General features: G+C 37.5%; 1 protein-coding gene across 10 annotated transcripts in view; it reads left to right on the forward strand.

Moving 5' to 3' along the window:
- The window catches only part of LOC109397513 (dual 3',5'-cyclic-AMP and -GMP phosphodiesterase 11), a 460,696-nt gene that overhangs the window by 368,134 nt on the left and 76,587 nt on the right, over positions 1 to 15,975 (forward strand). For all 10 annotated transcript variants that reach the window (XM_062850794.1, XM_062850784.1, XM_062850786.1 and 7 more), the window contains one exon: positions 5,492 to 6,038. In XM_062850794.1, the coding sequence (XP_062706778.1) occupies positions 5,530 to 6,038 (509 nt within the window). In that variant the 5' untranslated portion in view covers positions 5,492 to 5,529. The remainder of the gene's footprint in view (positions 1 to 5,491; positions 6,039 to 15,975) is intronic.

Genomic DNA, 15,975 nt, shown 5'->3' on the forward strand with positions numbered 1-15,975 from the left:
ACTCGTCCCACTAGGGACAGTCACTTAATAACTTGATCACTGGGAAACACTAGCACTTTGAAAATAGCCACCGAACTGGAAAGTATCGGGAGACAAAGCTGACGAACTAAACCTTGCAACTGTCTCGCACGAACGCTCCAAAAATTTGCTTTTAGTTTCTAAAAAAATTGTTTCTACGATGCTTTGTTCTTGAGTTATGATTTTTTAAAGTAAGTAGTGTCAGGGGAAAACAAAAAAAATCCGTCTGAGTTTTCCGGGAAAATAGGCGACCCTGAATTTTTCTCAATTTTTTTTGTTCATATATCCATTGGCCCTGCCTGTGGAAAAAGTTTCATGAAAATCTGAGACCCTTCGGCCCAATTTGTACAATAATAAAAAAAAAATGCCCAAAAGCTTCACGATTTTGTTTCTGAAGATGGCGAATTTCACCAAAAATGTATTATATTCATCAATACTACCATAAATGTGCTATAAAAATCGGCTGAACTTTTTCATATTGTCGATTGAAATTCCATGAAAAATCCGCCTGTGACTTTAAAAGTGCATTTTCTTATAAATTAAAAAAAAACTCAAATATTCACAAAAAATATATTAAATATTGCCAGAATTTTTTTTTTCGAATAAATACTTCTTAATAGATTTTTTTTTAATTTCCGAGTTTCAGCATTCTTTATAAACACCAACAAAAACAGTTTTCATGCATGTTACAACTTTGAAATTCTGTATTAGTATGTTTTAAATAAGAAACAGAGAAAAAATCTTGAAATATCTGAGAATAAATCTTTATGATTGAGTAAATATCTGAATATGTTTCTTCAAACTACTGATTTTTATTAATATTTGATAAAAGCATCGCCTCTTGTGCAGTATTTTCGCCTCCCAATTGCAATTCTACCATTTTCGGACCCTTCGTCATAATAGTCGCCCCATCAGGAGGCTATTTCACCTACTTAGGGAATCACTGGGTTATACCCACCACTCATTTTCACGTATGACTGGTCACCAATTTAGACGAAAAACGCAAAAAAAAATACAAAATCTGTTCTAATTATAATTTGCACATAATAGAAAAAGAAATCATATTTTCTCTGGCAACATCACGACCCATCTGGACTGGCTTCACGCCCCCAGGGGGCCGCTGACTAATAGTTCGGAACCCGTGTTCTACAGGATATTCATTCAAGGACTGCTACTTTAGTACACGCTTGTATTCTTTCATGTTTTTTTTAAAGAAATGTTATGAGAATCCTTTCCAGTAGTTTTTTCTGAGGTTTCTCCGAAATTTCTTCTAGAATTTTCTCAAAAAATTCTACAAAGAATTTCTACAGAGATTTTTTCGACGATTTGGAGGTTCTTTCACAAATTCATGTAGAGATTTCTTTCAGAAATTCAGATTTTATTCCAGAAATTTTTCCAAAAAATGTTGTTTGATTTTCCGTATTACTCTGTTTTTCTTTCAGGAATTTTCTCGGGCTTTTATTTGGAAATTCCTCTAGAAAATTCTCAAGAGATTATTCTGGAAGTTCACCTAAAGGTTTCTCTGTTAATTCTTTCAGGTATTCATCCAGGCATTGCCTTGGATTCATTCAGAACTTTCTACACGTTTTTCTTAAAGTTTTTCTTTTCTGAGATTCTTTCAACAATTCCTGCAGAAATTACTCCAGAATCTATTCCTTAGCGTTTTTCATTGAATTATTCAAGATTTTTTTCTATGAATTCCTCCAGAGTGTACTCCAGTTCTTCCTGGTATAATTTCAAAGATTCCCTCATAAACCCATTTTTTCAATGTCTTCAGTGGTTCTCTTAAGAAATTTTCCAGGATGTTTGTATTGTTTTTGCAGGATTGTATATTTTTTTCCTGAAAAAGTAATCAGAGGTATCTCCAGGAGTTCTTACAAGGATTCCTTTGGAAAAAAAATCCAGGGATCCCTCAAAAATTTATTTCGGGGTTTCTTCAAAAACTTCACCAGTACCTGTGTCTGTGATTTTTGCAGGATTTTTTAAGGGATTCCTCTACGGATATTTCCAGGTATCCCCCCGGAGGTTTCTGAAGCATATTTTCCTTGGAATTATTTTTTTTTCTGAAGACAATGGTGATGGCAGTAACATCACTGAAATCTTCGGAAGTGTTTTTGAATTAATCTGTAGAGGAACTTCTAAAGAAATACTAGGGAAATTCTTGAAGGAATCCTAGGAGGAGTATCTTAATAACTTTCTCGATAAACTTTTTAGTAAATCCTTGGTGAAATTCTTAGAAAACATATTGTACAGGAATATTTTTGAAGAAATCATTTATTTAAATTCTAAGAGGATTTTCTGGAAGTATTTTTTAGACATCTGTGGACAAATTTCGAAAATAAAAATCCTGAATAGGGTAAGTGTACCAATTATGGCTATAGTACCAATTATTCGCCATAGTTAATTTTCACCCTTTAACGATGTAAATCAACAAGAAAAAAATTGTGAACAACAGATCACGTTCACAAAAGATAGCCGCACTCATTTAAACTCCTCATTTTCCTCAAATCATGGTAGAAATAAGTCATTTTCCTTGAAATTTCGGCTTCCGTGCACCCTTTTTCGCCATAGTTTACAAGTTATGGCTAACCCCATAAGGAATGCATGCAAATGGTGCGAAAAGGAACCGATGTTAAAAAATGTAACCATAACTGGTACAGGGTTCCTATCATTGGCACACGCTGTAATAAATACTAAAAGAAGTTTTGGCTCTGTTTCTATATTTTTCCTGTAAAGTATGGAAACTAAGCTGTCTTTTAACTTATGGATGACATTCGTTGGTCTTCTCGTTATTTTTGTATAAATAGCTTTCATTAGGTGGTGCCATAATTGGTACACTTACCCTATAGAGGAATAGAGGAATTTTGTAGTTTCATCTAAAAGTTTGTCGAACAAAGAAAGGATCGCACACGTGTACCACAATCGTGGCAGAGCTATGAACGCGATTCTCCACAGAGTGGAATGCATAATTTTCATTTCGGGATTTCTTCAAGAACTTCACCAGTACAAAGGTACTCCGTGATTTCTGCAGGACTTTCTTGGGGATTGCTTCATAAAATCCTCTACGGGTATTCCCAGGTATCTCTCCGGAGGTCTCTCAAGTATTTTTTTTTCCTTGGAATTATTTAAATATTTCTGAAGTCAACCATCATGAGTAAAATGCTTGTATAAATTGTTGGAGCACCTCTGAAGGAATTTTCAAAGCACTCCTAGGGAAATTCTTGAAGGAATCCCTGGAGGAGTTTCTTAAGAACTTCCTGGAGAAACTTCTCGGTAAATCCTTGGTGAAATTCCTAGAAAAAAAATATTGAGGAATGTACACGAAAATTCCCGAAGAAATCCTTTCATCAAATTCTTAGAGGATTTTATAAAAGTATATGTGAACGAATCTCTGAATAAAAAAAACTGAATATCTGAGGAAACGCATAAGCGGCTGCAAAGATCCCTAGGAAAAACTCTTGAGATATTTATAAATGAATTTCCGTAGGAATTCATAGGAAATATTTTTGTATTAATTATTGTAGTAGTCCGTAGAGGAAGTACGGGATTAATTTCTGGAGTAATACGTCAAGGAATATCAGAAGGAGATACTGAAGGAATCTCTTTATGAACATCTGCAGGAATCTCTTGGAGGAATTCCTGTATGAATCACAAAAAGTAATAATGGAAGCATCTCTGGAGGTATTTCTGCAGGATTTTCTGGATGAATCCCTGATTACTTTGATGACTTATGGACACTTTTATGTGAGTATTTTCAATGGAATCCCTACAATAATTCCTGAACAAATCTCTGGAGAAATTTGTGATGAAATACCTGAATGAATTTCTGAAGAAATGTTTTGAAAAATTTCGCTTGCAACCAACGGATGAATTTAGTAAAGAATCTTTTGAAAAATTTCTAAAGAAATTCCTTTAGAAATTCTGAAAAAATCTCTGGAGAAGTATCCGATATTTTTTTTCAAACAAATCCTTTCAAGAATCTGTAAAGTAAATGCTGGTGGAGTTTCAAAAGATACCCATATAAATCTATTGTAACGAATTCTTGGAGAAATAGCCCTGGAATTGTAACGAATTCTTGGAAGCCCTGGAGAAATTTCTTGAAGAATTTCTGGAATTTCTGAAAAAAAAATAGCTGAAGGAGTTTCTAAAAGAAATCTTGATTTTAACCCTTCAGGACGCGCGCCGCAATAAAAAGTACAACTCTACCAAAACACTTCACTCATATAAAGTGCGCGCGCAATGCAGTTTTAGGATCAAGCAGGCGCGTGTACAGAAAAGGCGAAAAAGAAGGAGTTTTGTGCATTTTCGATAAAAGACGGAAGCACGCCTAGTACATGAACTTGTGGCAAAGGGACAGAGTCAACCCCGAAAACTCCTCCATTATGCGTGGGTTTGAATCCATGGAATAGTTTTGGGAGAAATCCATCCATAGAAGATTTCCTTTGAGCTGTACTCCCATATAACATGGGACAATTATGCGTAGAACGGCAGTGTAATCCTTGGACAATTTTCTGAAGGAATCTTCTAAGGAATTTTTATAGAAATCTTCAGAAAAATTTCTAAAACAATCCCTGAAAGAATTTCTAATGGAATCTTTGCGAGAATTTATGAAGGAGTCTGTGGAAGATTTTCTTACGAAATGCTTGGAGATATTTGAGGAGGAACCATTGATTTTCTTAAAGAATCGCTGCATGTATTTCTGAACGAATCCGTGAATGATTTCCGAAGGAAATCTCGTGCGGATTCCTGAAAAAAAATCTGTGGAAGCTTTTGTTTAACATTCCTTTTGCGCCATGCTAATGGAGCTTCTTTTTTTTTGCTTGTTTATTTATTCACGTCGGTTGAGACGTTGACAGCAGCTCGCTGACGTAGTGTACAGTTTGGGTCAAAAATGGCCCCAATGCCAAAGGAGGGTTAAGTTAATCAATGGAAGTTTTTCTAAAGGAATTTTTGTAGTTATATACCCAGTCTTGTCGTCGTAAGCTAAGTAAATCAAGGGTCTGTTGAAAAAAATATTGAAAACAAGTAATTCTTGCGAAGTCAATATGCTCAAATGCTTCCTATTTATTTAGCATCACTGTTATCCTATGTATATATATTTGTGTAAGTAAGTTATCAAACTCATCCAATTTCAATTTCATATCACGTTCAACAAATCAGATTCATACAACCCGACCGCAGTTGAACCGATACCCATCGTATTCTAATTAATCTCCACTCTGTTGAAGTCGAATTGTTCGCCCCACAAACTATCCCAATATGTAAAAAGTGCTTAAATTATTGGCGATACTTATCCCGGTCTCCGCTCATTTCGAAAAGTGTTAGAGGGGCACGTGAACCCCGCTGTGAACCGCAACCACGCGATAAATCCCACCCGGGAGAGTTTCATTTCTATTTCAGTTGACGATTGGTTTCGAAATTTAATTAATGTGTCCCCCTTTCGCTTTTTTTCTCTCTCTTCCGCTTCCTGTAGGCCTGCACTTGCGCAGTATAGAGGAGCCTCAGAGCAGAATGCCCGCCGAGCAGGGGGGCACAGTGGGGCTCGATACTTCGTTGGGCTCTCGTTCTGGTGTCCCCCTGCCGCTTCAGCTACAGCCAGCTCCAAACAGTACCTCCTCCTCGTCGTCCTCCGGCCAGAATCATCACCAGCTGGGCGGTCTCAATAGTCATCATCACCCGCATCATCATCACCATCATCACCACCAGCACCATGTGGGCAGCGGAAGTGGAAGCAGCGGCAGTGGCACCGGCGGCCACGGAACTATGTCCGGCAGTTCCGGGACGAATGCCAGCTACGATGCCGAGTATGCACGGATGGAGTCCTGGCTGGACGAGAATCCGGAGTTTATGCAGGACTACTTCATTCGGAAAGCCACCCGCAACATGGTGGACGGATGGCTGGTTTCGCATGCCACACCGGTGACGACGGCTAGCGGGAGCAACGTGGATTCTCCTACGCATGGCGCCGGCGGTCAAACAAGTTCCTCGCGAGCGGGCTCCGGAGCGACTACTCCAGTGAGGTGAGCTTTTTGTCGGGTTGGGTTTGGAACAATATAATTAAGACTTAAATTCGTACTTTCATCCAGGGGCGTACAATTTCGTTTCAATGATACACTTTCATGCAACATTTGAATGAGTCACTTCAAGTGTTTCATACATTTTTCTAATGACTCGGTCGTTAAAACAAACTTTTCCACTCATCGTAGCACTCGGTAGTCTCCCACCCGGACGCATTGCTTGTGCTTCACCCGTCAGAGCATTAGTGTCTCACTGGTGCGCGCTAGTCTCTCAATGGTTACGGGCGCCGGTTAATTGGATTTATAGACTGTTTCAGAAATTATAAATACACTTTGTTTATTCAACAAAACGGACCGTTTTGATGATTTCTACCATCTTTCTTCAGAATACAGCATATTGTACTCTAGATTTTTGTATTTCCTTTCAATTGTCATGATATTTTGAAAAACAGTCGAGTTATAGAACAATTTACTTCATTCTCCAAATTTGAATTTGCACAAAGGTGTTTTTTTAATGATTTCAACATTATTTATCACTAAATACCTAAAATTATCTAACTTTTATCATATTCGCTTTCTTAATAAGTTGCCTAAGAAATGCCTTCATCAAAACCTGGGAAAAATCGATTAAGGCCTTTCCACAACATGTTTTCTGACATCAAGTTTCTTATTTTTTGAGGATTTCTACGGAATATAAGAACTACCACACAGTTTCTAAGCTATTCTGAACACATTTCATTGAAATAAATTTATTTTTTCAGCTCATTCGACCCTCCAAATGGCATAGTTTGTCATACCATAAAAAAATGCAGTAAGCAGTAATAAAGACATTCGTTTGCTTAACGTTTGTCGCTACCTGTGTTGTTGAGAAATTTGCAACAAAAATTTTTGCGTTGAGAAGGTCCGTAATGAAGATTTTTGGTCAAATATTCCAGTGAAAATTACTTATACCAATCGAGAAATATCTTTTCTTATCGACACAGTAACTTTCATTGTGTTTGGAATTTGAATATTTTATTTGTGAGATTTTTTCCTTTTCTACTATGATATGTTTTTTGACCACTTTGTGCAACTTCAAATTTTAATCATCTTGTTTTCGGAGCCCTATCTTCTAACTTTTACAAGAAACATCAACAAAGTTGGTATTATTTGCTTCGTTAGAAAGTTTACTATAAGAGCTTGAAGAAACTTTTTTGGATACTGTGCTCAAATTGAAATAGCAGTCAATCGTTAGTGTATTTATAATTTCTGAAACAGTCTATAAGTGGTCGAATTTGTTATCCTCTTTCATAAAACATAATTATCATTCTATTGGCGTGCACCACTATTTAAAAATGTGGTTTAAATAGTGTTTTTAGCATGTTGAAGTATTTCAATGAATCATAAATGAAACGAAAATCCAAGTGTATCATCCCATGTTTCATACACACTTGTTTCTGTAGCAGCGACGAACGAGTGTGTTGCTGGGTGAGAGATGAAGCATCACAGCAGTCCGTTCGCATGGGAAACGATTTGCTACAGTCGTCGTACGTCATGTTTTCCTTTCGAAATTGCACGACCCTGCTTTCATCAATGAATTCATAACATGAATACTCAGAGTCATACCCGTTTAGCAGACTTCCTAAAAAAAATTGCATCTTGATCATTTTGGTCAAGAAAAAATAATGCACTGAACACCAAACCAATAACTCGTTGAGGTATTTTATCAATACCTACAAAATACCAAAATAAGTTATTTTCAATACCTGGGTAACCGACCGATACCTTGTCTTGGTATGATACCTGACTTTGGTATGCTGCAGTTATGTGTCAGTTATTCATTCCTGCTCGGGTTTACATGCAAACTTAATCAATATTAACATGCCTTTAGCACAATTATAGTTAACTCTCATAATTAGCTCGAAGGATTAATAACTGTCGCACCCCGTAAGCCAAACCGAATAATCACTCTATCCCGTTGGGACTAACTCAGAATCCGTTTGCCACTGATGGCGCCAGTAGCGATGAATGCCAAAGCATCATCCCAGTTGTAGTGCCTCAGGACAAAGAGAAAATCGGTTCTGCTGATTCTATCGGCTACCGAACAAGCAATATACCCCGTCGTTGCAAGATAGTCATTAAGGTGGACATAATTGGAAAATAAAATAGAAAATGAAGTCTCTTTCGATCGTTTCGATCGTCTTGGGAACGACGACCCAAAAGCATCGACCAGTAGAGGGGACGCCTCCACCACCTATGCAGTAGTAGCGAGCGAACGTGTACGCAGCATTCTTTCTGTGTAGCCTTTGTCCGTTCTTGTCCTCGTGCCGAAAATGTCGTGTAATAACATCGATGGCACATATTGCGACCATCAGCACGCGCCGCACATGTCCACCATTCAGAATGAAGCGTTTGGACACTATCATGCGGGTAATGGACCGGCGGCACTGACTGCCAGGCTGAGATGGTATTTGGGCAGTCTCTTCTTCCACGGATGGTTAGACGGCTCGGAGGACACTTAAACTGAATTGGGTACGACATTGCAAGAATCATTATCATGCCGAAGGGTAATGAATATTCATTTCGCGTATGACCGTTTGCCTGTCTGACGGCGACGATGACGACGAAAGGTCTCGAGTGGCTGACGCGACACCAGACCATTATCGATGATTAGTGATGCGTAAGGAGCCCATTGGGTCAAGGTTGAAAATAGGGTCACATGTAGGGATTATCCTCAGGTGTCAGAAGGCCGGATCCAGAGGCACGTTATCCTTCATTTGGTATATTTGTGTCATTAAATCCTCATGGGAATATCCTCAGGTTGTTATCAAATTTTCCCAAAAAATCTCATTCCAGAAGATTTGATGCTCAATAAAAACGATCGAATGAATAGAACGTAGGGGAAAGTGGGGTAAGATGGAATTTTTCAAACTTTCATCGTTTTCAATGGTAAATAGCATCATTTACTAGGCTTTCAAAGTGTTAACAGCAACTGGACAACATTTGCTCGATAATTCAGCAAAAATATTCACTAAACTAACGCATTTTCATCGATTTATAGCGATTTGTAAAACTGGTTCGTAAAACGGAAGTGGCGCAAAAAGACCATCTGCCATGGGGTAAGATGCCACTTCATGAAAACGTTCAAAAACTACGTCCATCATTTTTCGGGCATTTCTGACTCCCTTTGCTCCTCTGGTCCGCTTTTTTCGTTTGCTCAATACATGGAGTGTCACCCATCTCCCCGCTAAACGATGGTCGTCATATTTGAATGACCCCTAACATGAAAAGGGTAGACATCAACAACCATGCGCCTCCATGTGTGTCTCAATCTGCTTGGAAACACTTGGCTGGTAATAAAATCACCAGAAAACCTTAATTGCAAGCACGAAAAACCGGAAGTTGCCAGTTTTCATTGGGAAACAGAAAGATTTTCCATGGGTATGGCGACCTAGCTTCTACAATAATGTTTTATGTAAACATATCTTGACACCATTCATCTATAGAAATGGTCAAATCACATCGAGGAATGATTTTATGAGTTGGGCCATTTTACCAGATCTTGGCATTTTGGGCTTTGTTTCCCTACGGAATTGGATACTTTTTTTAAAGTCTTAATAGCTTACTCTAATTTACAGCACTATTGTCTACTAGAGCACTGAGAGCGATTCCAATTTAACCTTCCGGTAGTCGCGCGGTTTGCCACTACATGCAGCACCACGCCAATGTGGAGTACAAAAAGCGAGATTTTTTCAACGTGTTGTACAAAATACAACAGTGCGATCGCTCGAGGGTTAATAGCTGTACTTACACTTTGTACAGTACCTACCTAAATGTATTCTTTTCTACTATATCGAACATGTTGCCTTTGTGTTCCTTTCACTTCTCTACCTAGCCATGTTAAAATAAAATAAGCACGTTGATGTTGATGTGTGGCTGTTGTCCTTTTCCAGATTGAGAGATTGAGATTATAAGTTTCCGTTCACCGATATCCAGACACCAATTTTTTCCCTCACTCACACCTGGAGTAAACCCTTTAAGAATCCCTGGAGGAATTTCTGAAAGAAGGAATTCTAGAGCAACTATGGGATCAATCACTGGAGAAATTTCTGAAGAAATCGCTTGAGGAATCCCTACAGGAGTTCCTAGACAAGTTTCTGGACGAATCGATGGAGGAGATTCTGGACGAATTCCAGAAGCTAGGATTTTTTGGAGAAACCCCTGGAGGAATTCCTGGAGAAATCCCCGAAGAACCTCCTTGAGGAATCGCTGGATGAAATCCTGAAGGATCTTCTGGACAAATTCTTGATGGAATTCCTGGAAAAATTTCTGTAAATGTACCTGGAGGAGTTCTTGGAGGAATTTCTGAAACAATATTTTGAGCATTTCCTGGATAAATTCCTGAACGAATGCCTGGAGCGGTCCCTGGATAAATTCCTAAATGAATTTCTAGTGGAATCTCTGGAGAAATTCTGGAAGGGACCTCTGGCAGAATTCTGAAGCAATCCCAAGATGAATTCCTAGATAATTCTCTGGAGGAATTCCTGGATAAATTCGTAGAGGTATTCCTAAAAGAATTTCTGGAGGAATTTCTGAAGGAATACCTGAAGGAAACCCTGGAGAAATTCCAGGCTAAATTCCTGGAGTACTCCCTGAAGAAATTCCAGGATGAATTCCTGTAGCAAACCCTGGAAGAAATGCTGAAGGATGAATTCCTGGAGAACCTAGAAGAATCCCTAGAGAAGAATCTCTGGAAAAAGTTCTGAAAAAACTTCTCTAGGAATTCCCGTAGTAATCCTTAAAGCAAAGAATCCACATGATCCTCACAGTTGTCTCGGGAAGGAGTATTTGTTAGTAGGCATGGGTAAGGCGTGGATGTTGGAGACACCCCAGCCAACCAAATATCGTAAATCATTGCGTGGAAAAAATCGTATATTTTCATATATTGAATCAGAATTGTATAATAATATGTATATTTGTTGACAATGATTGCATAAAATCGCATTTCATGCCAAATTAAATTTCAATTGCGATTTTGTTTCATATAGTCGTCTCCGTTCATAAAAGGTGCGAGATACTATCGGTAGGATCGCACAGAATCGGATAGAACCGTGAAAAAAAAAAACATACATTCTTAGTGTCAAGCTGCAAGTTCGCTTGCATCGTATATATGATTTCTATGAATTGTGGAAATCGTCGCTTCACATTGTATGTGAATCTGCTAAATCAAGCTTGCTACCTAAAGGTATAATGAAAATCGGTGAAATCGTATACAACTATGTATAACAATGTTGTATATTGATCGTTTGCGTCACACTTGCGTCGTATACGAAGTGAATGAAATCGTAGAAATCGTATATTCATTTTTACAGTCGCATATGATTGTTACTGCACTTTTAATAGTCGAATCTTAATCTTGGAAATCGTAAATGGTTTTGTTTACATATTTGTATGATGGAGAAAAAGAAAAAATGTTATTCATCACAAATTTGTATTTTTGTTGTTGTTGACACATTCCAACCATGCATGGTAGCAATAATTTCAACCAAATATATAGGTTTTCATACTAGCAGATGACTTACAATAAGTGATGTATAGATTCCAACAACGATATGAATTCCGGGCCTCTTGCACGGCACCACTTTTGGTGCCACTCAATGCACAAGAACAACGCTCTCACCACAAGTCTCGCACCGTGTCATGCTAATTTTTATTCGTTTCATGCCATTCACTTTGAACTCTCTATTTTCAACTTGGCAATATCTTCGAATGAGTGTAATCAGTTTCGTACCTTATCCTTTGACAGATACACGTATTTCGACTACCACTTGTAATCTTCCTCAGTGTCAATTATCTACTCAGTGGAAGATTACAAGTGGTAGTCGAAATACGCGTATCTGTCAAAGGATAAGCAACACAGGGCGGAATGAAAAGGTACGAAAATGATTACACTCATTCGAAGAGGGTATTCTGCTTAGAGGGTTCGAAAAGTCGGTACAAGATCATATTGGCAATATAGCCAATAGAGATAACGCGCAGTTCTCAATCAAAGGACCTAAGTTCGATTCCCACTGAACACCAATTGTTTTTTTTTTATTTGAAAAACGTGTGTAGTATATTGGTACTCTCAATCGTAATAAGATCATGCAAAATCGCATATAGTATATAGTCGGATAAAATCGGCGAAATCGTAGAAATTTTTCGAGAAATCGTAAATTATGTTGGATGGAATCGCAGTAATCGTATATATGTTTCTATATGGCCTCCACTTTAGTATGTATATACCTGTTTCGTGCATTGAATACGATTTCTTTGGTGCCATATATGTGTGACTATTTCAGTTGCAATTTCGATATAGCAACCAAATTGCTGGCTGGGACCTTTGGTAGGTGATATGATCCACTAGTTATATGAAAATACACGACACGATCTTCATCCCGATTATGATTTATTTGGTCGCGATAGTAAGGATAATGCACATTGCACATACGTCAACGATCGTTCTATATTAAACGCGTCACCGCATTGATTGTTTAAACTACCGAAAACCGATTTTCCCACAAAAGTTATCGCGCGCATTCAATATCCCCAATTGTCCCCATCTCCCTACCGAGAAAACCGACCGAATCACGAAAATAGTCGCGCGTTTCCCACAGTATTGAACTTAGAGTATACGGAGAATAAACTTTCAAGCTTAGATAGCTATTTTCGACATATGTATTTTACTAAGAGTAGATCCATGTATTACCTGTGATCGACAGCCGTTGAGGTAATTAGGCCAATTATTTTAAATTTGCTCAATGATTGTTGTGAACTGCAATCACTTTCTTCTGGCATTTTCATCGCTTCAATATTAGGCCTGCACCACAGCTACAAGATTAATTTGCAGATATCACAGACTCCAGGAGTCCTCATGAAAACGCATTGGCGAAATTACCCCAACTTCTTCTAGTTGGTAAAGAAAAAAAACTCGGAATGATCTCACCCAGTTCCATGTCGTCGGATGACCGCAACCACTCCTTGACTCCTTCAATTTTCTGCAATACTGTTTGCTACCAAGTGTGTATCACATCACGTGGAAGGACAATGTGCACCTGCCCCAAACACGTGTCACTTTTCACTTTTTTCTTCGAACAATGCAACGCGACAGAGATTTTCATCGCAACTGCCACAAACACGCGTCACTTTTGGTTTTTTTTTCGCCGAATAATGCAACCCGATCGAGATCCCCATCGCAACTTTTTGGACGGCGCCTCATGACAAAAATACAAAAAACGTATGTTTTTCTATACAAAATCCCATACATATTTCAAGTGCAATGCGCAAAATGTAGATGCAACCGATCGTGCTCAAATTTTGCACAGATGCTCAGGACCAGAAATGGAATAAAAAAAGTTTTGATCTGAGAAAACGGTTCCGATGACCCACACTAATGTATATTCATATTTTCGTTCATAGCCATCGCTTGAATCAGAAACGAATTGAAAAAGTTGGAAGGGAAGCCCCATTCAACTTTCAAAGCACAGTGTCGATCTATCTGATAACGTTTCCGAGCTATGCAATCTAGCGAACTGTGCCGCATTCATCTTCAGACTAAGCAAAAACACAATTCTATCACCTTACGTCTGGCCCACGCACCAAACACTCTGCCAACCATATCCCACTAACACGCCGATATCCGTATGAATTCGTACAGATGCAGAGGTATATTCGGTCTGCAATCATCACTTCCTTCTTCTTTCCCACATTGACCTGCAACCTGACGTGGCAGGCGCCATTATCGCAACACTCACACTTTGAAGATGCCTGCTGATCCCCAGCAGATATCTCATTATTTTTTGTGTGATTGCTACTGGAATAGCATCTACGGGCGGTCAATCAAGCTCTCAAGCTCAAGCTGCCCTGCAATTCATGCTCAAGCTCAGTTTACGCTCCTCCGTTTTGGCCATAAATTGGGATTTTAGTGTGCAGCTTAACCCTCTAGTTCGAGCATTTTTGTAATTTTTGTTTCGTGGAAAATCAAAATTTTTATATTTTTGGCTGATATTTAGGACTGTTTTGTATATCTCAGAATAGTTTTTGGTGTATTTTAAAGCGTATTTACATTTTTTAAAAATCATTGAAAAATTGATGTTTTAGTCACCTTCTAGAAGTCATTGTTTATTTTGTATTGAATCGCTACAAATAACATATTTTTAATTTTTCCCAAATCATTCTATCTTAGTTTTATAGTTTAAGGGAATCGAATACACTCTAAAATTATTTTCCCTTAAATTACACGGAAAATAAAATTGTCTATTAAAACAATTTAAAAAAAATATATTTCACCAATTATCATAAAATCTCAAAATGTTTTTATCTCAAAAAATCCGTACCCCAAATAGGCTTTCAGGAAAAATAAAAAACTGTGGGGATGTTCAAAAATAAAATTTAGAAAAATCGAAAACTGAAATTCACGAAATCGAGAATTAAGAAGAATCATCTTTCAAAACATGTTTAAATCGATTTTAGATGACGAAAAATGATATTTAGATCAAAATCAAAAATTTGGGTGTTAGAGGGTTAATCTCTCTGCGTGCCCTGGAACTAGCTTTCGAATGTATTTGAAGTTTGTCATTCTTTCCACGGACATTAAACCTGTGTTTGTTTGACTGCGCAAACACAAAGATATATGAGCCCAGTGTGTTATACTTGGAAAAATGTTCTTTATCGATAACATCAGCAATTCAATCACGTATAAATCCAATTAGACCTAATTTTGAATCTATTCAACGAAACTTATCGATTGCTCATAACATACAAAATAGCCAAATCGCATTGGTCTTGTACACTACTGACCCATCATAACAAACAACCCACTCAAATTAAACCCACAGTATCAACATAAAGGGATAAACATCCTGCGGACGATTGATTGCGGCATTTTAATGCCACACAACCACCGCACAGTGGGATCATTCTAAAAAAAGACGATCGAAACCTCTAAGAGCCGTTAGATGACATTTTAGCACATAGGTGTCTTTGGAAGATATGTTCAGAAAAATCTTCTCTATTTTTATGCATATTCACTGTATGGTAAAACTGTAGGGTGAACCCGAGCAAAAAAATATTTTTTCAAAATATTTTTTTAGAGGGTAGATGTCTTCAGCAAAGTTGTAGAACAAGTAATTTCAAGTAACTTTGCTGAAGACACCGTATAGCTTGGACTTAATTTTTAGGGATAAAATATGAAAGTTTAAAAAAAAACAACCTTAAAATCAGTTTTTTGAACTTTTCCATGATTATATCGTAAAATTTCATCGTGATATGTTCTACAAGTTTGTTGGTACTACTGGAATACACTATCTTGCTGAAGACACCAACTCTGTAAAATTGAAAATTGCTCCAGTAAACCAATTTTTTTGAAAATTTTTCACTATTTTCACTATTGAATATTTCTTGAATAGGCACTTTTTGGCAGCCGTGCTATCAAAATTTCAATGCTTTATCATGTCCAGAATAGACCAAAAGTGACTTAACAATCGGGTCTGATAAGACACTTTGATTTCTGATGCTATTTTAATAGTAATTTTTCAAAGAAAATATTCACAAATTTCATACAAACCATTTAATACAAACTGAAAACTCACGAAAACTTTTCGACATTAATATTTGTTAATCCAAATAGTATTCTTGTTGAAATAGTCAACATTTCTAACACTGTGTTTGACTTTACATTGAATACCCGACAAAAAATATCGCTTTTTAAATGTTTAGATGAGTTAAAAACTCACTATTGAGTATTTTTTGAGTAGGCACTTTTTGGCAGCCGTGCTGTCAAAATTTCTATGGTTCATTATGTCCAGAATAGACCAAAATTGACTTAACAATCGGGTCTGATAAGGCACTTTGATATCTGAAGCTATTTTAATAGTAATTTTCAAAGAAAATATTCACAAATCTCATACAACCTTTCGATATT

Source organism: Aedes albopictus, chromosome 2 (genome assembly GCF_035046485.1).
Source record: "Aedes albopictus strain Foshan chromosome 2, AalbF5, whole genome shotgun sequence".
NCBI classification, from domain to species: domain Eukaryota; kingdom Metazoa; phylum Arthropoda; class Insecta; order Diptera; family Culicidae; genus Aedes; species Aedes albopictus.